Below are 24,166 nucleotides of genomic sequence, written 5' to 3'. Positions count from 1 at the left end.
TTGTGTAATAAGTAGCCTTCTTAAAATAAAAATAAATTTTGTTAAAAACATTTAAAATGGCTAAAAATTGCTTAAATTAGTTAATAGTGGCAAAAATTGTGGAAAATGTGTTGTAATTGGATTTCTAAATAACATAAATGGGTTAAAGTGGCAAAAATTAGATAAAAGTGGTTAAAAAAGTCATGAAAAATGGATTAAATTGGCAAAAATGGGCACAACAAGTGGTAAAAGGGGATTAAAAAGTGGCTGAAAGCCTTTAAAGTTCAAAACATTGGGGGAAATTAGGTGGATTGGGATGAAAAAATTGATATAAACAGGCAAAAATGGGATAACTGTGGTTAAAATGGGCAAAAAAGGGTGTAAAAAGTGGTTAATAGTGGCAATAATGAGGCAACAATAGACAAAAAGTGAAAAAGGTGGTGGAAAGGGTATAAAATTGACACAAATGGGTTTTAAGTGGCAAAAATGGGCTAAAATTGAAAAAAAAAGTGTTAAAAAGTGATGAAAAAGGGTTTAAAATGTGGTAAAATTGGTGTAAAGTGGCAACAGTGTTATTTAAAAATACTCTTAGGTTTTTTTGTTGTTGTTGTTTTATTTTTGTTTTTTTAAGGCATCTGGTGACTCCTTCTCAGTGCCTCGCTACCCCCAATGGGGTCCAGACCCCAAGGTTGAGAACCACTGATCTATTGAGCTGCAAAAATAAATACCAATACAGACAGAACTTCTGTCCAAACTCTGCATTCATTGCCTGTCTTCTTGCATGTCTTGTTATCCTTTGCAGGACTGGCTGGTTAAAAAATGTGGGTGCCAAAAGTCGAGTATACCCTCTTCTTTAGACACCACGACACCACCACGCAAGGCCTGTTGGCTAAAGCAGCAGTTTTCTTTTTATTTTTGCCCAGGGCACACTTAAGAACAAGCCAAACCCTAAAAGCAGACCTTACAGTCATCCATATGAAAAAGCCTCTTTCAAACATGTTAGTAATTTCAGTTGCTTAGTAATATTGATAGTTGTGCAAATACACAGAACACATGTTGACTTGCCTCATGACACATTAATGTTCCTCTCCACTCCATTTGAGAAACGCTGGTCCAAAGTGAATGGTTCACAGCAGTTTGGGACACGTCATTCTACATTTTGCTGTATTGAAGGCACTTTAGTGTTCCAAGAGTAGTTTAGTTTTCATTATTGAGTAAACTGGACTCCAGCTGGCTCTTTAAATGTCTCTCCTTCCATTATGCCACTAAACTCACATGACAGAGTGTATTAAATATGTTACTGAGAAATATTTCACTGAATCACAGCCTTTACACAGCCAGCAGGAGAGTTCACTGACTTGCTTTAAAATAATTTGAGTGTGTGGCGTCACAAGGACGACTGCATAAGGTGGAAAACGGGAAAGAAACCAAATGTCAAAATGCTCCCCTCTAGGCGTACAATAGGACCAATGACGCATGTAGTTTGACTCACCCAGAACGTTGAGCTCGGCTTGTGCAGTGATGTTTTGGTTCTTGTTGGAGGCTGAACAGCTGTAACTGCCCGAGTCGTCGTCTGTGACGCTCCTGATGACCAGATTACTGCCGGCCAGCAGAGAGTACTTCTTATTCCTACAAAGACAGAGAAACATTAAAACATTTATTCAAAAATTCAAAGACGTCTCATCCCTTTAGTTTTCGCTTAAAAGACATAAGCTATGATACATAGCAGGCCTACAGTGTTGACCATGCATTAACAGATGAAAACAGATGAGCTCAGACTGCATACAGAGGGGGTCTGGGTCTGGGAAGACTTCCTCTGGCCCGTATTACAGACCACCCTGATAATCTGATTAATTCTGCTAGTAAAAACAAAAGCATGGCTTTGTTTATGCCCATCCTGACTTGCTTGGAGTGATGGGAATTGCAGCTCTTTTTAGGGATCTGGATCATTTGTCTCAGCTCAGTTATGGGAGTTGGTCCCTGGGCTCTAAACAGCTCTTGCTTTGGTACCACTGAGCCTTTTTCACACTTTAAAAAAGCCAAAAAAGAAAAAGAAAAAAAAACAGCTCTCACAAAAGGAATCAGCTCTTTGAACCAGCTAATCCACAAATAGCACATCACAACTCCATGCACATAAACATGTCCATGACACCATGAGGGAAAAAAGCTGTTAGAGAGGCACTGCTAGCCTACTAGCTCATGGCTAATTGGCACCTATTCATTCCTAAAATGCAGTCAGTCTGTACCTGAACACGCAGAATTTATCACTAATTCAAATTGCCTATAATGGACATTTTATTCAATTTTTTTCTTTCTTTAAATACTTAACCCCCAAATCCTTTTCTTTGGCTATAAACCTCCTTTATGGATAACCATTTTATAGTTACTGTAATCTGGCCGCTCATGTTAAATATTCCTATTGGTTGTTTGTAATCACGTGATCTTGAATGTCCACTGGGGCTCAGGAAGTAAAGGACAGCCATTTAGAATGACTGGGAACAGAGCAGATCCCTACACTTTACAAAAAAGTGATTTTGACCATAGTTAAACTGGTTTAACTGCCATGCAGTGATGATGTGCCGCTCGTGAACGAGCCTGTGCTACAAAACGGCTCTTGAATGTTAGCCACCTTAACCAACTCCCGTTCAAGTGCCAGTTTCCTTCCCTGCATCTTTTGTTGCTTTTTAATCCACATTTAAAAAGCCAAACTGCTACCATATGAAACCCTGTTGAAGAGCCAAATAACCAGCTCTACTGAGCTTAGCCAGATGGTCTGGATCTCTTAACCCTTTAAGTGCCAAAGTTGCAAAATTGAGACAAGCAACATTGCTGAGTTAAATAGGCTCTAGCTGCAAATATGGTGCTTAATGTTGTTACTACTTTACACCAGGAGATGGCAGACAAGAGTAACTTCAATCCCAGCAGCATTTGTGGGTGTGTTTCTATTCAAAGTTTTGAGGAGAGAGAGTTTTGAAAGACCCACCCCCGGTCGAGGAGATGAGGAAGTGGCGGTTGTAGTCGGAGCGTAACGGAGAGAAAGAGAGTGAATTGTAGCAAGAGTACTCACAATGCTGGGAGGAATAGAGGAATATTCACCCTCTGACATGACGTTCAGTCATCCGGTGAAACCATGGGTGAGACTGACGGTCTGTCAGTCTGTGAGCACCGACAGCGCCATACCAAGGCCGATGCTTTGCCTCACCATGGCCGGGGAGGGAGGGGACGTGGTGGGGGTATTGGGGTGGTCAAAACACCGCGGATAGTGACGGAGGTGGGGAATGAAAAACACCACGAAGGTAGAGGCAGCCATGTTAGAAGCCGTGGAAGAAAATGCACAGCCAATGGCGGTGGTGATGTCAGATTATGCAAATTAGATGAGTGAATTTACTCCCATTGCAAACTTAGGATCATACTGAAGATTTTTCTCATTTACAGTATGCCTTTATCTCTAACCACTTTCAAGCTACAGCCTTTTGAAATCTTGATATCAAAATGGAATATTTTCTTGAAAAAACTCTGGCACCCAAAGAGTTAAAAGACACAGATTTCCCATCCCAAGTGAAGTGAAGCTGGAAGCTGATGAGACAGAAATCAACAGAAGAATCATGGGTAATATTATAGTTTAATGTGCTTGACCATGGCAAAGCTGGAGAGAACCAAACCAGACCACTTTGTGGAACTGGACCAAACATGAGTGTTGTATGCCTCGCTTGTCCAGGCTTTAGATGAAGACTTTTTTTTAAAAATTTGCCTGAATATTTCACTACTTTTGGGGCATATAAGTAGCTTAATAATTTAGAAAGTTTATATTTTTTTACTTTGAACTTTTGGCATAGTCGAAACCCTCAAAACACTGCCTTTTTGGTGGAGTTTCTCTATGCCGAGGTCACTACTTGCCCCTCAAGGGGAGGGAAGAACCTATTGGCTGATATGGAGGCAGGTGATGTATGTTGTGCAGAGCTCAAACTTGCCCATGTTTTAAGCCGCTTTGGTTCCAGTGAAAGGGTTAGTCAAATGGACCTCAAAAATACTCCTCTCAATGCAGTTTGGCATTGAGCCTTCATCAGGAAGTCAAACAAATTTTGTGTATTGTTGCTGGTTGTCTGACAACTTGAATCTTAGAAAATGTACTTAAAGCATCGTCTTTCTGTGACCATGCAGATCTGCTATCTACAGGTTTTTTAAAGTTTATTTCCTGGTTAACACATTTTCCTCCTGAACACAAAAGACTGGCTAAAAAGAGTAAAAAATCCATTTCAAAGTCCTGGCTTGTTTCCATTTATAAATACTTATTTTCGACTCTGGACCGCAGCCTCAACATCAGGGACATTTTTCACACAGGCAGCTCCCCAGAAGTGCCAAAACATCTGAATTAATCCCTGGTTTGTTTAGGGAGCGTTTCATTTAAAACACAGCCAAATACGCATTTTAAACCTCAGTATCTCAGTCGATGGTGTTTATTTGATTGCGGGAAGCCAAAAATCATGTTTGAGATTAATATTTGATGAATTCCACCGCCCTCAGCTCATACTGTACATTCATCTTGTAAAAGGCTTCGATTCCCTGAAAACAGCGGCTCCCTGTAGTTTTCTGTAAACAGGAGGAAATGGAACATTTGTTTTCGTCTATTATCAGTGCTGGATTAATACATGTTTGGGATTCTCGTGTTTGTTTGGAGCAGCAGAATAATAAAGAGTGAGTGGGAAAATAATCCACAGTGGGTGTGTTAAACTGAGCAACAGAGCAGCAATAGATATTTGAGCTTTTAAACATACAAACACCCTGTTTCACTGTTTTATTGTGGTGTACACATACAAACTGTTCTTTGTTATTTATTGGTAGGGTTAAAGGGAGTCTAAGTAGTCTTATAAATCAGAATGATGACAAAATATCACTTTATTAGACGGAAAATATTATCTAGACTTTAATCAATCTCTATTTACTGATTATACATAGAGATTCAGAACGAGGGGCTGGGATTTCACCATGTTCAGTGGTCTGGTTTCTCTTTGTAATAGTTTGAGATAAACTGACCAATCACGTTTCAGTAGGCTTTGGTGTTTAGATAGAAAATGTCCCGCGTTGAAAACCGTAACATGTGTCCACAGCCAGCACCGCTTCTCACGAGAAATTACTTCTGCCAGGGTACAAAGTATTGCTTTTTCTTTCTTAGGTAGAACCCATGATGTCATATTCAAATTGCTGTGTGCTTCATATTTACTTTTTTCAGGGAAATATCACCAACAAGTCATGAAGGCAACATTAAAGACTCCTGTCCTGACACAGGTAGCAGCCCCAGACCTGGAAACTTTACCCTCAAAAGTCTTCCTCAATTATCCAGTCTTCCCCTTGTCTGCAATTTGATTGGCCAGGGAGAGAGAAGTGACATTGTCAAGTGAGACTGCTGTGAGCGTGGCGACAAAAACAGCTGATTCCAACAGGGTTTTTCAGTCCAGAAAACTCTGGACTACCTTGGCTTTGAGTCCAAAATGAATGCTGTGAGCTCTGAAAGTGAGAGGAGTCTGTCTGCAGACTGTGCAGACCACTCAGCTAAAGCCAAAAAAGCTACGCTATCTGCAAAATTAACGTTACTACATCTGCAGTGAAGTTATCTTTGTTAAGCACAGCTCAAGCTAACTTAGTTACACAAATAATGCTAAAGTCAAAGCTAAAGTATCTAAAGCTAGTCTTTAGCTGCATAGTTAGTTAGCTATGCACCTATGGTATCTATAGTTAGCATAGGGAACGTGAGATTTGGCAAATGTAGCTAAAGCTTACTTAGCTACACAGATAACAATTACATGTAGCTTAAACAGCTGCTTTGTGAGCTAAGCTTTCGCTATGTTATCTACATTGCTATGCAAGATACATAGATAATGCTAAAGTCAATGCTAAAGTAGCTAAAGCTTAGCTTGTAGCTAAGCTTTAGCTACTTTAGCCATCTATAGCTAAGTCAGCTTTAGCAATGTGAGCTTTAGCAAATGTAGCTAAGGTTAATGTAACTACATAGATAGACCTGGCTACTTAGCTTACTTAGCTGCTTTGTGAGGTTAGCCTTAGCTATGTTAGCTACGTAGCTCAGCTAGCTACATCACTCACATAGCCAATGGAGCTACGTAAGCTACATTTGCTGTGTTAGAATGTTTTCATGGTGGACACATTTTGTTTTGCTTGTAAGTAGACCGCTGACTCAGCTTTGTTGAACATTTTGTAATCAGGATTTGCAGGTGAAGTTTTTAACTTTTACCTTTTGGTATCTTTAACATTTCCTTAACCCTTTCCCTACCTCTTATTCAAAGTTTAATCCAATTTTTCTCTGAAGTTTTTAGCATGTATTTCCATTCTGGGATATCTTGCTGTAAGGGTTGCTATGGACACTGGCCCTAACTCACAAATTTCACATACTCTGCTTGTGTTTCATTCCAGGCGTGCAGCGCTTTGCTCCAACAGACAGCAGTTGACCTTGGCTGATTGACCTGTTTTTTGGGCAAGTGGCCACAAGATCACAGGAGAACTGGGAGCTTGCACAGGAAGATCAAGTAAACTACAGATCATTTTGCCTTTCTGTGGGAGAGAGAGGGATTTGCTCCAAAATGCACTTTGCATGCGTATTGCTGGAGAGGAGTATGTGGAATTTGAGGGTAAAAGACTGTGTCCATAGCTTCCTTATTTCTACTGGATGAACCAATTTTCAACTGCTCTTAAGTAGAGCCCAACCGATAAATCGGCAGGCCGATTAATCTGGCCAATTATAGCGTAACACAGATTAATAAACATCGGCCAATATGTAGCCAATATATTAACTCTTAGAACTCACGCGGCATGGTTATGTGCAGCAGGCACATCCCTTTATAAATCACTTGGTAATATTTGAACTGTAAGTCGTGGGTGCTAACATTTTCTAGTGAGCCTGGCTGACTTTCCGGAGTTTCTGAGGACAGTGTTGTCCTGTACAAAAATACGTGACACAGTTTATAAAAATGTTGATAACTTTTGAACCATAAGTCATAGAAACTTACTCCTTTTCTCCTCTGAAAACTGACCATTTTGCCATCTGTTTGCTACCATCAGCATCTCTGTAGCTCTATAGGACACCGTTGTAGCGAGCCCTGAACTTTGGTGACTTTTCGGGGTCTTTGGAGATTAAATCCACAGCATTACATCTGATAATAAGCGTCTTTTTAATTCATTTTTAATCCATTTTTGATCATGTACTTTGACTTTCTTCAGTGAGCAGCCATATTTGTTTGACATACAAAGCATTGTGGGAGTTGTAGTGGACCAGTTGCGTCTCTACTGCTTAGAGGAGTAGAGATGCAAGAGTAGAGAATAAACAATTATAAATGCAACTGTTAATTCACATGTCCACCATTATCTAATAAAAAACTATTATACAGCGTTATAATGTCGTCTCAGTTGCATCTTTGTGAAATAAACAAAGATAATATAAATATAAGAATTTGTGTTCATGTACAGTATATATCCTGTGTATATCAATGTTCTTATTTCAAAAATCCCATATCGGTCGTGCTCTACTCTTAAGTTGTGGAACAGTGCTGCACCCATCAATGTCGCTTTTCTCTTACTGACCAATCAAAAGTGAGAAGGGACAGTCTAACTCTTCCTAACAAGGATGCAATTTCCTGGTCTGTAGCTGCTGCAAATGCCAAGTCAAGATTTATCAGCTAGCATCAATAAACACTGGTGAGAACCTGAGGTTGTGGGCAACTGGAAGCAAAATCATCTTTCATCACAGCCTAGCAAGCAGCAGTTTTTGGTGCTACTAAAAAACATTATCAAAACAAAGAATTATTATCATTTTATCATATTTATTATTTTTTCTAACACAGACCAGCTTTGGATGAGCTCCTCTCCTCTTCTCCACTGGATGCCCGGAGTCGGGTACCCAGATGCGGCACATTCCAGCACGGCATCACTCCCCAACAGGACTGTGACTTTGGACGGACGCTGGAGGAACTGCAGAGTCCTGCTCACACCGGGCTCTGAAAGACAAAGAAAAGAGGAATGAGAAGCTTAAAGGTGGATCTCATTTGAAGATACAGCCAAAAATATGCAGAACCTAAAGGCTCCAGCTGCAGGTGAGGGGTTAAACGTGTCATTATAAAACAATGGATTGGGATTAAGCCTTCTCATCTGGTTCCAGTCCTCCCAGCACATGTTGAAGCTGCTGCAGGGATTATCTCCCATTCAGCCACAGAGAGTCAGCGAGGTATAACGCTGAGGCTGGGTGATAAGGTCGGACTAACAGCTGGTGTTCCTGCTCATCACAAAGGTGTCAGATGGAGCTCAGGTCACGACTCTGTGCAGGATTGTCTTTTTCCAGCTCTTCCACGGACAAATATTTGTGCGCCCAGCTCTGCTGGGATGAAATAGGAAAGGCTTCTCCTTTCACTGTTGAAAAATTGAAGCTCACTATTGTGAAAAATGTAATACCACCACACAGATAAGCTTATGATTCCGTACTTTGTCAATCCTCAGCAGCTGTAGGAGACGCTTTATGTCACACGTCTTTTTCTGTTCTCCTTTTAATCTCATGAAGCATAATCCCAACAGGCTGCCATTCTTATCAAACTGAATCTACTTTCTTTATACGGTGAACCAAAGCTTTGTTGTAAGCTTTACCCATAAGGCCCTCATCCAATCATATCCAAGGTTAACCTTAGAAATCCCAGCAGAAACTGACCTTCACAGCACAGAGAAATGAGACTTCAGTGAGCGACAAAAGCACATTCTTATTTTCAAGACAGAAAAAAATACTATTTGTTGCTGTTGTCATTTTTAAAAAGCACATTTTTATCTTTAATTTAATACCAATTATGCATATTTACAGGAAGTTATTGTGCAGAGTATGAGCTAGCACACCAAAGAGTTAGCACCACTGCATAGCAGTTGTATGCCTCTGTGAGTTGAAGCCCAATAACCTTGAACTTTGACCCAAAATCTAATCATTGCATCCTTGATTCAGAGTGGACCTTCATGCAAAAGTTGAAGAAAATCCGTCAAAGCATTCTGGAGCTATTGGGCTAAAAAGAAAGAACCCAGGTAGAAGGACAGACACCCCAGTAACAACCGGGGGAGAGGAAACAGATGAAAAAGAGAACAAATAGTACTGACGGCATTGGGAAAAGCAATTTTCTTGGAGCCAAACATTTCAAATGAATAACTGACAAACTATCAAAATGTTTTCAGATTTGAAATTAAATGTGCAGCCCTTTAAATTATGTGAACATTTTCTGCATTCACCTCCAGAATCTGACAACAAAACAGAACCTTCACTCTAAAAGCCTCAGCTTTCATGGAGATTCTTGTAAAGCACAGGGACATACTGTGGTTAAAGTTAAATAATTCTATGATGAAAAGTATTACGTTTATATCTACAGAGGTAACAGCCTTGCTTCAAACTCACTGCAGTGAAAGAACGGTAAAAGATGTCCCTCACTTTAACATTTAGGGGTCAAATAAAGACATTCAATCAGAAATGTTTTAACCTTGCAAAGTGGGTGGATTGGTCAGATTCCATGTCTGTCATCAGGCAGCGAATGGACCTTACTAATCAGCTTTATTTGACGACAAAAAGGCGGAAGCTAAAGGCAGGGTTTAATTGTACTGCAATGGCAATGGCTGCCACTGGTGTAGGGATTAGCTAGGATGTAGCTTTGGTATAGCAGCATTTAATATCAGAACTGGACCACAGTTCTTTACTAAAAGGAGTGCAAAGACCAACACTGAAGTCTTTTTTTTTTGGCTGAAAAGATATGGCTTCTGCAGGACTTTGATTTACTTTCTGTTAAATTATGTTTGCAAATAAAAGATGTGGTTGAATCACAGGATTTAAAACACAGACATCCTGCACCATTATTACAAATTACCAGAGGTCCCTTGGTTATACTATTCCTGTGTGAATAGGGTATAAGACAGCATTGGGGGGCTTCATATCAGAGTCTGCTTAGGGCCTCACTTTGGCCACGGGCCGCCCTGCTGTAAAGGGTTTGAAAATTTTGAAATAAAGTGGTTATATGAATTTCTACAAATAAGGTGGGTGCTTGGCAATTCAAAGGGCATTTTCACATTTAGCATGATTGTTTCCTCCTCTGCCTGGATGCAGTTGTACCCCCTCCATTCTCCTTCGCCAGGAAGGAGAAAGAAAAAGAGACACCCGTGCTAGCCACTCAAGTCAACATTTCTTTACACCCTATAAGGACAGTGGAGTCCATCCTGCAGGCTACAATGGTTGTTTTTATTGTTTTTAAGACACCAAAAGTAGCACTCTTTCCACTTCCAAATCTACCCTGTAGCTCAGAAGATGAAATGGGCCAGCATTGTGCAGAAACAGCAGTTTTTGAAGAGACAGGGGATGCTTAGAATTGACTTTAAAGCTATAATAACTGATGACCCAGTGCTATTGTCTGACTGCAGCCACATCTTCCACGCACCATGCCTGAGTACATGTTAATCATGCAAGTGCTCAAGTCAACACAGTCTTTTCAAGCAGACTCGGGCATGGTGCCTGGGTACAGTACACTTGTATTCACTGAACTGAACAGGACTTTGTGCTGAAGTGCACTCTGATCTGGGCTCTGGTCCCTTATGTGAAACCATCCAAAGACAGTAGCCACATGTTTCAGCACACATGTTCAGTGCAACAGAATAGCTGGAGGGTATTTTCAGGTGACCAAATATGATGTAAAGAAGATCTTGAGTAAAAATGTGATATTTGAAACTTCTTGTGGCATTAAGAAAGGATTTAAAAATGACAGGAATTTCTAACTTTTTTGAAGTGGGGTTAAATGAGGTACCAGTCAATAGAAAGCAAGGCCGCCCATAAAGGGGGATAGAGGAGGCCGACCAAACTGGGGGCTGATGGACGTCAGGAGAATCCATTGTAAAGTTAAGGTGTGATAACTGTATCGTATTTTTAGCCTGAATAAAAACCACTCTTATCAAAGCAACAAAAGGACTTTATATATTCATGCTGTAAAATAGCCTTTTACAAAACAAACCCCTTCTCTTAAAGCAGTATTACCTTTTTAGTAGTGATGCTAACAATATAGATGGGCACACTGAACTAAATTATTGGGGAAATAATGTCAGATTTAATAGCTAAGGTGCACAAAATGTGGCTAAAAGCTAGAGAAAGACATTGCAGAAGTGGGCTTGAAATGGCATGGGCTTGCAAAAAAGGGCCAAAAAAATTGCAAATGTGGGCAAAAATGGGATACAAGTCGTGAAAATGGGCAAAATGTGTCAAAAAGAAATGGCAAAATGGATGAAAAGCAGCAAAAATGTGTCAAATGTCATAAAAATAAATGGAAGGAATGGGCAAATAGTGGCAAAAAACGAAACTGGTAACATAAATAGACAGAAATAAGCAAAAAGGGGCAAAAAAGGAGCAAGAAAGGGGCAAAAGGTATCAAAAACAGGTAGAAGTATCAAAAAGTGGCAGAAATGATAAAGATGGGAAAAGTAAAGTGGCAAAATATTGGCAAGAAGCAGCAAAAAATAGTTAAAAACAAACAAAAAAGGGTTGAAAAGGGACAATACGTTGCTAAAAATTGCAGAAAGACATTGCAGAAATGGGCTTCAAATGGAATAGGATTGCAAGAAAGGGGCAAAAAATTGCAAATATGGGCAAAAATTGGATAAAATTGGAAAAAATATCAAAAGGTGTGAAAAGGAAGTGTCAAGTGAACATCATAATCCAATAATAGCTTGACACACTTTGTTGCTCCAACATGAGATAACTTTCAAGATGCTAGCAGCTGTGGACAGGCCTGATAGCAAATATATCATGTAAAGGTATGAGGTGCCCCAAAGTAAAACACTTAGAATTTCCTTTATAAGATAAATCTATCTTGCCCATGTCTGTTTAAGCTCTGATTTTAAAATCAGTTAAATTATGTGAAGCAAACAGCCCCATCTGTGTAGACATGTACACTACTATCTGTGCCACCTCTGAAGCCGGTCCCTCCATAAAGGGGTCCCACTGATCAGCACCTCCTTCTACTAGAATACTATTGACAGAAAACCTCTTGAAAAGTACTAAACTTCTCCTCCAAAGTTAGCCAGTTTAGCCGAGTGTCTGTTAGAAGCCCTCTGGAGACGGCTGAAGTGGCCGCTGTCCATGGTGCTGAAAGCAGCAGCCAGCTGCTCTGAGGTTCACCAGCTGAAAAGTTTAGAGGGAGAAAATCAGACAGAAGGCAATGAATCTGAGCTGTAGAGCTGATCTATCATGCAGCTGTTACGCTGCTGAGTCAGAGGATACTGGCAGAGAAACAGCCAAAAAACAAAAGTGGAGAAAATATAAAAGATTGAATCAGACACCTGGTAAAGAGGTGTAATTTAAGAATGTGGAGGTAAACTGGACAGAATGGAGCAAAGATCAAACAAGTTTCCCACTGAAACCCAAATCAGGATGAAATGTATTTATTGTGGCCTTTAAATCATTTCAGGCCCCAAATATTTGAGAAATGCTATGATCCTAGTCTGATTTTCAAACCACATAAGCCGACGACACCTTGCTGAATGGTGATTGGCTGCTCAAATAATGAAAGAATCTAAAGTTGACTCAGGTCAAACTTTTAAGGTGGAGATTCTTTTATTTATATCATCTCATCCTTCAAGAAAATCTCACTCAGACAAAGTCCTATAACGGGCTAGGTTGTGTTCGCCCTCAGGTCAGCTCCAGGGCTTCCACGGAGACAGGAAGTTACATCAACGCGCCCCAGGGTCCTCCATCTTTCACTCTCTTTTTCTCTCTCACAGCCCTACAGGATCAAATACTCTGGATTTTTTCTCTATAGTCAGAGAAATGTTGGAAACCTTGTCCCAGCCTGAATATAAACACCCTTCTTCTACACACATCTACCTTATTATTTCATATCCGATACAGAATCACAAACACGCATGCATATAAATAACATGTGAGGCTGTCTGACCCGAGGAATCAGGAGCACAAATCAGAATAACAAACAAAAACCGACATCATCAGCAGAAACCTGGGCTCTGAGAGCGAGGGGATGAAGCAGAAAATATCTACACTGCAGATTTTTCTCTTTATTTTTGGCGACAGAGTAAAGAGTAACGAGTGAGGAGGGATCATAGAAATAATCACTGAACGAAACCGTGACTCCTTTAATGCTTTCACGGACACGCAGACCAAAAGAGAATGTCAGCAATTCAGACGACACAGCGACACCGCACGCATGAAAATGAGGAAGAGGAGCCTGGACACTCTCTGAGACTACCGTAGACACACACAGCATACAAAATATACTCAACCATGGAAGAAAAACCACAGCACACCTGTAGGGAAACCTATCTGATCCACAGTCTCAGACTATGAGCCTTTAGAATGATTAAGAAAAAGTGAACTATTCCTTTATGTGATCATAATAACCATTCTAATGGACAGGATTGTCTACCAATCACAGTGCCCTGCAAGTAAAATCTGCATGTTTCAGAGGGAAGTAAGGTGGAATTTGGTACAATTTAATCATAGATTGTACGACCCCATACCAAAAAAGTTGGGACACTGTGTAAAATGTAAACAAAACAAAAGCTAATGACTGTCAAATCTCTTAACCCCACATTTTACACACTTTACTTACATATATAGATATATAGATGTAAAGATATATAGATATGCATTCATCCTTACCTCCTAATGAAAAGTCCTGATTTTATGACCCTAGTTCCAAAAATGTTGGGATGCAGAATACAATGATTGTCCAATCTCATAAACCCATATTTGATTCAAAATAGAACATAAACAACAAATCAGATTTTGGAAATGAGACTTTTTACCATTGCATGAAAATATTAGCTCATTATGAATTTCATGGCAGCAACATGTCTCAAAAACATAGGCATGGGGCAACTAAAGGCTGGAAAATTACCACTGAAAAACAGCTGGAGGAGCATTTTGCAGCATATTTAGGCAAATTGTTAACAGGTCAGTAACATGAGGACAGGCATCGGTACACACCAATGCATCCTTATGAAAAATCTTTCACCAATTAAAAAAAAAAAAAAAAAAATCTCAATCACTAAAATCAGATTCATGGAAAATGCTGGACCTTTAACATAACAAAACACAATTGGACACATGCATACATTTAATTTATGCTGCGTTCTACTCAAATATTATGGAATTTTCTTGAAGAATTACCTCATTATCTTGGGAAAACCAGCTTTGCCATCCTAATAAAATGGTTAGATAAGTCTAAACCTTGCTAAAATCATACAAATGTTGTTATCAAGAGAGAGAGACAAGTAATAAAAAAGTGTGGATTTGTGTCCAGTTAGGGCTCCCATATGCCTGATACTTTTTTGCTGCTTTTTTCTCTAAAAGCTCAGTCACAACCCACTTTTTAGTTCAGACCCACTTAACAGTGCACAATATCATCAAAAGGTTCAGGGAATCTGGAGGATTTTTGTGTGCAAGGGACATTAAAAACAGGCATGATTCTGTACTGGAAATCACTACATGGGCTTCCAGAAATCATTGTCTGTCACTACAGTTGGCTGCGCCTTCCACAAATGACAGTTAAAGCTGGATCATGAAGAGAAGAAGCCATATGTGGACAGGATCCAGAAACACCACTGTCTTCTCTGGGCCAAAGCTCATTAACATGGACTGAGGAAACATGGAGAACTGTTCTGTTGTCAGAGGAACCAAACTTTGATCACAGAAGCCGTGTCCTGTGGACTAGCAAGAAGAGGGACCGTCCAGCTTGTCATCCTGGCTCATTAGTGCCTATGGTGTGGACAGCTTACACATCTGGAAAGGAACTATCAATGCTGAAAAGTAGAGAGAGGTTTTAGAGCAACATATGCTCCCATCCAGACGATGTCTCTTTCAGGGAAAGCCTTGACTATTTCAGCAAGACAATGCTAAACCACATCCATCACAACAGCATGGCTTCACAATAGGAGAGTCTGGGTCCTGAACTGGCCTGCCTGCAGTCCAGACCTTTCACCAGTAGAAAACAAAGAAGACCCAGGACTGTTACACAACTAGAATCCTACATCAGACAAGAATAGGACAACATTCCTCTCCCATCAACTGATCCCTTCACTTCCCAGACTGTTGTTAAAAGAAGAGGAGATGCTACACAATGGTAAACATGGCCCTACTACTTTTTTTTGCTACTTTTTTGAGATGTGTTGCTGCCTAATATTTGTCAAGAAATGGTAAAATGTCTCAGTTTCAACATATGATATGTTGTTTCTGTTCTGTCGTGGACTCTCATAGGGTTATGAGAGTGGACAATCATTATGTGTCCCAACTTTTTTGGAATTGGGGTTGTAAAATCAGGACTTTTCACTGGGAGGTAAGGATGCTTACATATCCATACATCTGTTTATTTATCTATATAGTGTAAGAGACACTAACAGGTGAACACGTCTTAACACACCGAGTTCCTTTGAATTCTCCACTAACTCTAAAATGACCAATCACACTGCTTTATTTCTCTGACTGTCATATCTAAAACTATACTATAAAGTTCACTGCAGCTGCAGCTCTCACTGGTCGCTCTTCACTGGTTAATCTGACCATTTTATTTAATGTTTGGGATGGAGCAGGAAGTAGACGAGAGGTCAGAAGGTCACGCAGCGATAACACAGTCCAGCATTACGTGAGAGGACGACACATGGGAATGAGCCGTTGCATTCAGATCAGCTGTGACCCTGTGGCTCGTCTGATAGCTCAGCCTGATAAAAACTTTATAAAGTCAAAGGTAACACAATCTCCATGGAGCCTGAGTCATTAAAACTTTATCTATCTGATCCATAAAGAGATAGAGATTAAAACGAGGAGAAAGATTTTTAAAGAGGGATTAAACTGGAAACTTTGACCTTTAGAAATATCTGAACTCTGCCGGCCCTCCAGAGATGCATGCTTGGGAACCTGGGCTCTCTGTTATATTTATTTATTTATTGCTTAAACCTCCACTTCCACTGGCAGACTTAGATTGATCTTATCAGACAGGTGCACACCACAAATGCTCTTTCCTTTAAGGTCTTTTCTCTGGTTTCCTTCAGGAACAGTCAAATATTTACTCCTGAGAGTTTGCATAGCTGAGTTATAAACGAAGGTAAAGTTTGAAACGGAAAGCACACGCCCTCAGAAGATGGGCGGACCCCCTGCTGTGAGCGAGCAGAGGAACACTTCACAGCCTGCAGTCAGAGCGATGTTTAACCAGGAAGCTGTTAGCTAACCTGCACTCTAATCTGAGTGATGAAGTGGGCAGGCTGCGGATTGTATAATTGGACGAAGCTGCTGACAGGCTCCCTGCAGACCCAGCTGCTTCCTCTCAGCACACGGACACATTATTAACATCACACCTCACACGCCGTTCTTTCATTTCATCACATATCAGGTTTAAATGAGACATGAGGAGGAAATGAGCAGAAATTACCACCTGACAAAAGCACATCTACAGCTCTACATGGAGCTAAATTGCTGCTGAATTACAGTACTCTGTATAACTAGATGGGAAAAAAATCTGCTTTAAATGGTTGATTAAAAAAAACAACATTTCAAGTGTGGGGGACATTAGCCCCCATCAATTCAAAGGTACGAGTGGAAAAGGCTCTTTAAAGGCATCTATAATACATAGGGGACAAAAATCTACCACCTAGATCAGACTGGTTTACGCTCAGGACACTGAAGACTTTAGCAGAATAAAAATGTTGATGAAACCACCTATTCAAAAACCATTTTACCACTGACATCAAGCATCTCAAACACAATGCTGACACCAGTTCAAACATTTTGAAGATATAGAAGGTATGTCTGTTCTGGGACTTCAAGTTTTGAGAATCATCTTCTAGCCTGTGGTTACAGCAGTCGCTAACACAGCTGACAGGACAGGAGGCTGGCGTCATGCCTCCAGAGCACTGGAGTGTACGAACGAAAGACCTGCGCAGAGGGAGTAATTCTGACCCTGCAGCCGTTGAACAAGCTGCATGTCATATGAAGGTAGCAGCGCAAAACCCTGGAGACCCTCATCGCCGGATTAGGAGGGAATCCCTGCACAGCAAACGTCCATCAGGTAGGCTGAATGTCGTCCACCTGTTCTCAGCTGTTTTAGCAGTCTATCGAAGTCAGCACCTGGACCCTGACTCCTGTTCAGGGGGACTCCCACATACAAGGCCACACGTAAGGGGGGATTAAAGGAGGAGCTTTCAGGCCCCAGCCAAATGAGGGGCCCATGGAGGTCAGCAAATCAGGATCAATTGTAGAATTTAGCAGTATTCTATTTTTTTTAACCGGAATAACAACCACTCTTACCAAAGCAACAAGTAACTTGTTTTTATTTATTCCATAGTGTATAGCCTTCTTCAAAAAAAAAACCCCTTCTCTAAAACAGAGCCAAAAATAGGTGGAAGATCACAAAAATGGCTTGAAAATTTGTGAAAACAGGTAAAAAAAAATCATAAAAATGGGTTTGAAGTGGCAAAAATGACAAAACAATGAGTGACATGCAGTGTAAATCTGCAAAACTTGCCACAAAAAGTGATGAAAATGGGTTAGTAGCGGCAAAATTGATCAGTGGAAACAACAGAAGGAAAAAAATGGGTTAACAGAGGCAAAATGCACAATGGTGGAAAGGGTTAAAAAAAAGTGGCAAAAATGGGTTTACAGTGTGTGAAAACTGTTCAAAAATGTTAAAATGAGGGGGGAAAATGGGTTAACAGAGGCAAAAAAAAAAAAATAGAAACGAAATTTGCAAAAAATGGTTAGAGAAACTGTAAAAACAGCCAGAAGAAGTGGGGGAAAGGGCTAACAGTTGGCAAAATGATTTTAACAATATTTTCAAGAAATTTGGCAATAAAAGTTGTGAAAAATGGTTAACAGTGGAAAAAGAGTTAACAGAAGCAACAGAAGATTGGAAATGACAAAAAAATGGGTGGAGATATTGGATCAAAGGGCAAAAGTGGGATAAAAGAGGCTCAAAATAGATATAAATTGGCAAAAAAAATGGTTAAAAGTGGAACAAAGGGTTAACAGAGACAAGAACATAGGTATAAAGTGCCAAAAACAGCAGAAAAATGGGGGGAAATGTGTTAAAAAGTGACAAAAATCGGTGGAGAAAATTATGATGAAAAGCGGTTAAAATATGGCAAAAACGGTTAAAAAGAGGAATTGGGTAAAATGTGTGCAAAATTGATTAAAAGAGAGGAATTAAAGTGACAAACATGGGCAGAAAAGGAGGTTAAAAGAGGTTAAAAAGAGTTACAAATAAATAACTTTAACAGCAGAACCCAATAATAATAAAATAACAACATAGCCAATAAAAGACATACTTTTTAGCTCTAAAATGGAGTAACTGTTAGCCAGGATGCTAGCACCAGTGCTAATGATCCAACACATGCATTTCAGCCATCAATAAATCACAGCTGGGTCCATTCACTGGGTTTATCAGAAGTCCAGCCAAATCTGGGGACAGGCCCGCTCCCATACCTGTGATGTTGAGGAAGTCTGGGATTGCTGTCACCGCTTTACCTGAGGTAGGATGCCCCAGCTCTGCTGAGACTAGGGTGGGGCGGTACACCTATTACTGGACGGCCCCGCCACAAGATGCAGCATCCTCATTTAACAGTGTGAAGACATTTAAGCAGGACAGTACCATGCTCTGGCCTGGTAGGACCTGGAGCAATGTGACTGCAGGCTGCACGAAAATCGAGCTCTTTTTTACACATCTAGATACTAGGAATCATTTCATTGCAACATGTGCTCCCTGATCAGTCAAACATGTGCAGAACGTCCCTGATGGATCAGTTACCTGGTAGCACTCTGAGCTCAGCGTCCGTTCCCGTCCTGGTGCTGCTGGGGTTGTCTGCCAGACATCGGTACGTGGCTGAGTCTGGAGGCTGGACCCGGCTGACCTGCAGCGAGCCGGACGGCAGCACTGCCAGGCGAGATTCTGCGTCAAACGTCATCGGCAAGTCCTCCCGGTTCTTCTGCCAGCGGATGATGGGCGTTGGGTCGCCTGAGACTTCACAGCGCATCAGGGCGGTGTCGCCCAGATATGACGAGACAGACTCAGTGGGGATGACGACTCTCAAAGGACCTGAAGGAGAGAAATGTAGAACAATTGATTATTGTTAGACTTCACGGAGCATGAATAAACATATTTCATTGACTGTTTCTTTGATTTTTGCTGGAAGCATCCTGTTTGCGCAGCATGAAGTCATTTGTCATGTTCCCTTTGTTTGTACTCACAAGAGAAAACACGTAACAAGCTCTGCTCAAAAACAGGAAGTGTCAATCTCACATCAGCGGCAATGACACATCAGGAAGCACTGATCAAGACAGTTAAACCCATCTAGGTCCAGATCATATCAGAATAAACCTTAAAGAACTACACTGCTGAGCTGAGCTGTATGAACAGCACTGTACTAATCTGACCCAATAACACTCATATAGCAAATGCATGGGTCAGATTAATTCAAACGTGCTCTACATACAGAACATGCCATCATAAAAAAGGCTTTGTTCCTTTAAGGATTTTTTCCAAACTTAAAAGTGTGTTGGAGGATTTTTCAGAGCATCAAAGGAAGAATCAGTTTCGCCAAGCTCCAGGGTCTCCGAGCAGCGGTAGGTCTGCAGAGCGAGTCATGTAGGTTTGCTCTCCAGCAGGGCTGTGATGTCAGGAGGTCATGTAGCAACAAGAGTTTTAAAAGATATAGAGAAATTCACATTTTTGTAGCTCCTCTTTTCCAGAGGAAGCCAACCAACCTTCTTATACAGGAGAAAGACACGGGTGCCGTATTTATCACGGCGTTTAAATCCAATAGTTGAAGTTTTCTTCCTACTGGAAGAAGATGACTGCCATGACAGAGCCACAGTGAAAGATAACATGGTAATTATTGCCATGAAAATGCAATAACACATGCATTTTCATGGCATGTATGTTATATTAAAGACCGCTACATAAGCTGCTACCAGAAGCTGCTGTTCTGTTGCTGTACCTCGCTCACGTTTTCTGCAGCTTCCTCGTGATAATTTAGTGAAACTGATTATTTCCTCTATTTACCAAGTACCTCGGTAGCATGTGACTCCATCCCCCAACCCCTGACCTCTGTAATGGGAGAAGAAGTTCAAGGTTTTGGACTACGACATTGTTGGTGAATGCACTTTTTTTTCCCCCAGAAAGACTAGACACAACTCGCCAAAATTAGATCTTTGATGATTGAAAACTCTGTTCATCATCCATGATATTTCTCCATTGTGCATAGAATCACGAAATCTTGAAGAGAAATAAAGTGAAAGAGCATTCAAGATAAGTCAATATTCTCTTCAGAATATATTAAAGCTATTGAAAGCACAGGATGTACATTTCTGCCACTAGGGGGCTCACAACCAAAACAACACACTATAGAGTGGTGCAGTCGTAGACCAACAAGCTGGCTAGATGTATGGAGAACTGGGATGACTGGAAGCTAAGATGGAGGGCTTGTCTGAGGACGACCTAGTAGCAGTAGTCGTGACGTAATTTTGTAGGCAAACATGGGTTCCCTCTGCGTTGAGCCTATGGGATTTTTCAATGGGTTTTTGGATTATTGCTGAAAATAAGCTCTGTGTCCAGTGAAAGTTTATGAAACTTACACTTTTTGTTCATAAAGACAATCTTCACAAATTGATAATATAAGCATCATATCTGGTTCGAAAGTAAAAAGCTAACATGCTACATTGTACTACAACATGGTCAACTGAATTTAACGTCACCACCTGTGGATAGAAGTGAACATAGACATTATATACGTAGACATCTCATTGACTGTGTTTGCCCGCTGCTGCTATACATCAACGTGTCTGCCATTTTGCCAGAGGATAGACCATTCCATAAACAAATGCAAGTAAATAGGGGATGAAGCGTTTTGTGTTTTATTCCATGCAATCTTGTCAGCCCCACGCAGCACAGGAGTAATGCATCTTAACCAGGAATACCTCTGGCAAGATGGCAGTGGAGTTGACGTACGGCCCACTGGCCAATGAGGCGTCTACGTATATAATGTCTATGCAAGTGAACGGCAGGCTCAGTTGCCGCGCTTCGGATGATGACGTATAGTACGCTGCAGTCTTTGTTAGCTGTCTTGAAGCAATGGCCTTTATTCAGATGTGAAAAGACACACAATTCAAAGGTGGGGAACATTTCAGATGTATTTTATGTTCTAGGATAAAACATTAAACTTTCTTGAGCTTGTGTTCACCACAGACCTTATTTCAGGTATTTAACCGAAACTCATTAAAAAAAAAAACAGATTTTCAGACAAGGGAACCAGAAGTGCTAAAATGTTAACTTACTTCCACGTTTTAGGACTAATTCCTGCACGACTATAATGGGTACAGACCAGTGCTGGCCAGCTTGGCGGCTCCTTCACAAGATGACTTCTTGTTTAAATTGAGGACTCTGTTTGCCTCATGAAGCGTATTTACTAAACAGAAAACCAACATTATGAACGTTATGTATCATTAGGGCAGTCAAAAAATTAAAAATTTAATCACAATTATTGTACACTTATTGTGCATTAATTGTGGGTCGTGGTTAGTATCAATTAATGTGATTAATCTTGACAGCCCTAGTTTTTGCATTTATGCTCATGTGGACGAACTGACATGTGGACAGGGTCTAAGGTGAATTTAAAAATCCTGTCTGTCAATGAGGACCTGCTCTGGAGCCTGTCCATGCACGGCTCTGTAAGTCATACTAAAACATTCAAATTAATGCTGTAATTAACAGGAAGTCAGGGCAGAGAGGTTAAATAAGTCGACATCTGACAAGCAGCAGCATTCAAGATGGGCTTTCAGTGTTACAACTCTGCATGATTACAGACAGGTGAAAAGACAGTCTGATAAGATGTTTTTACTGACCTAAGTTTGGTCTCTTTTCTTGGAAATGATCCAAAATCCTGCCAAGATTTCACAGACACCACCAGAAGGCAGAGGATATGTTTGAAATCTGGAGACACCAGAGAGCTACACAGCTCTGGTATAAAGTCAACAAAGGTATCACTGCCTCAGGGTCTGCCGGATTGTGCAGCAGAGGCTTCCAAAGATCAGCATGAGAAAATAAACTCAGTTGACATTAATTAGAAAGAAGAACACAGATGTCAACACCAGAAATGCAGTGAAGCAGCTCTGCTTTTTATAGCCTTCCTGTTCAGGTGGACAAGTCAACTAAAAAGGGAGACCACAATGAGAACTCATGATAAAAAAATCATCTAGAAGGCACACCTTTACACCTGCTGCAAAGAAACCAACAGTTATTAAGGAAACTAGAGAGGCCTGGCAGTGCATGGATTCAACATGTGCTCAAAAATCCAAGTTATTGGGGGTTAACTCTGCTTGAACTCCTTCTTTATCATAATGGTTTACTCCACCTGTTGCAATACTGGTGCTGAGGCCTGTCTGACTCTTTTGGCCACGCCCCCCCCGCTAAAGACCAACCAGGAAGTGGTGAGTACTGTTGCTGCAGAAAAATGCAGAAACACCCCTCTGAAGCACCAACTTCGCCACTTCTTGGGGCTCTTTTTGGCTGTTTTGCTCATTTTGCATGGCTTAAAACAAAAAAATAACTCATATTTACTTTCTGAAAGAAGCAAATAGCATGCACACCCTACAAACAGCTGGTACATTTCTCTCTTTGAAGCAACACCATTTACAAAAACTGTAATTTTGCTTACAGGCTCAGAGAGCTCTTGTTTCTATCTGTTTCAGGTGGTTAGTTTTAGTTTTATAGTGTTAAAATGGTGTTGAAATGGAAGTGAGGATGTAAAACTGTGAAGCACACTTTAATGACCCTCAGTAACTTCCAGATCCAGGCAATGAAGCAACAACTCCATTGCTGGATAAAATCAGTGATTTTGTCAGTGGGGTTTGGTGGCCTTCAAGAGGGGTGATGTAACAAATGTTTGATTATTATCTTTACAAAATGTTCTGCTTTATTCAAGGATCCTGCTGTAATGTTGTCAGACATTGACATTCAGATACACAAGCAACAACTTGGCCATTTCCACAGGTGTGTGAAATCATCACCTCGCCGTGCAGTCAACATCTGCGATCCTAAATAGGTCGTACTGAAGAGCTCAGTGACTTGGTGTGGCACTGTGATGATGCCTCCTTTGCAAAAAGACAGTTGGTGAAATTTCATCCCTGCTGGATATTCAACAGTCAGCTGTAGGTGATCATGTCTTGAGTCTGATAGACATCCAATCAGCCTCAGAGCTTCCCTTTGGAGGTGAAATACACCCCATGCCAAGGATATGTGTTACCTGCAGTTTCCAAATAGGATGACTGTGCCATGCACCGAAGCACCACAGGTTTGGTCCGACTGACGGCAAGCAACCTCACCCACTGGAAGCGAGTCTAGAGCGCTGCACCGCGGCGCACAGCCTTGATCAGCAGGCAGAGATCACGGGGGAACTGCAAGTTTATGCAGCAATAGTCAAAAGCAGACTATTTTATCTTTGGGGCTTAATTTATCATAATTTCCGGTTTAAGTCTGTGATATTATTGCTTCCACCATTTGGTGAGTACATTAGGAAGTTAAAAGGTTAATGTTTACTTAAAGGATCTGTGGTTTTATGTAGAATTCTTTGGCTAAATGTCCTCAAAAGTTAACTTTTCCTCGTCAATGGCACCGTTGTAGCTCTGTGACCCACTGACCTCTCGGTGACCCTTTGCTCTTGCTGTAGGATGAGACCTAATGTTGATATGCTGATGCGACCGGGAGTCTGTGCATTGTGTCATATTTTGAAAGAACCAGACATTCTACGCTTGTGACTTCCTTTTTTGGAGCTTTCTGAGCGACGGGTATTGAAGCGGTTTGGCAGCAGCCGGCACTGAAAACAGACCTGCGGCGTTTCTCGAACGAAGCTGAGCAAATTTGCGTTCCAGGCACGCGCCACTGCCGGCTGTGGAAATGCTCTGATAGACTAGAGAGGAAGCGATTTGCTCCACAGTCTGATTCGCCAGTGGACTGCAGCGTGGTTGCTGTATGTGGAAATTGGAGGTTAGAGTTTATCTGACGATGCAACTGTGCTCTGACTGTAAAATACAAACACATTTATATTGTTTTATTGCAAGTTTTAGGTTTGCTGCTCCTCTTGGATCCACCAAATTTGAGAGGATCTGTTTATAAAAGGGACAGCTTTG

General features: G+C 40.9%; 1 protein-coding gene across 1 annotated transcript in view; it reads right to left on the bottom strand.

The window, feature by feature from the left end:
- dcc (DCC netrin 1 receptor) overlaps positions 1 to 24,166 on the bottom strand; it is a 326,580-nt gene that overhangs the window by 278,616 nt on the left and 23,798 nt on the right. The window contains exons 3-5 of the mRNA XM_041810331.1: positions 18,792 to 19,079; positions 7,832 to 7,982; positions 1,472 to 1,608 (exon numbers count right to left, since the gene is read on the bottom strand). Coding sequence (XP_041666265.1) covers positions 1,472 to 1,608; positions 7,832 to 7,982; positions 18,792 to 19,079 — 576 coding nt within the window. The remainder of the gene's footprint in view (positions 1 to 1,471; positions 1,609 to 7,831; positions 7,983 to 18,791; positions 19,080 to 24,166) is intronic.

Source organism: Cheilinus undulatus, linkage group 17 (genome assembly GCF_018320785.1).
Source record: "Cheilinus undulatus linkage group 17, ASM1832078v1, whole genome shotgun sequence".
Lineage (NCBI taxonomy): Eukaryota > Metazoa > Chordata > Actinopteri > Labriformes > Labridae > Cheilinus > Cheilinus undulatus.
The sequence above is the reverse complement of the archived record's forward strand: the minus strand, read 5'-3'. Positions and strand labels throughout refer to the sequence as shown.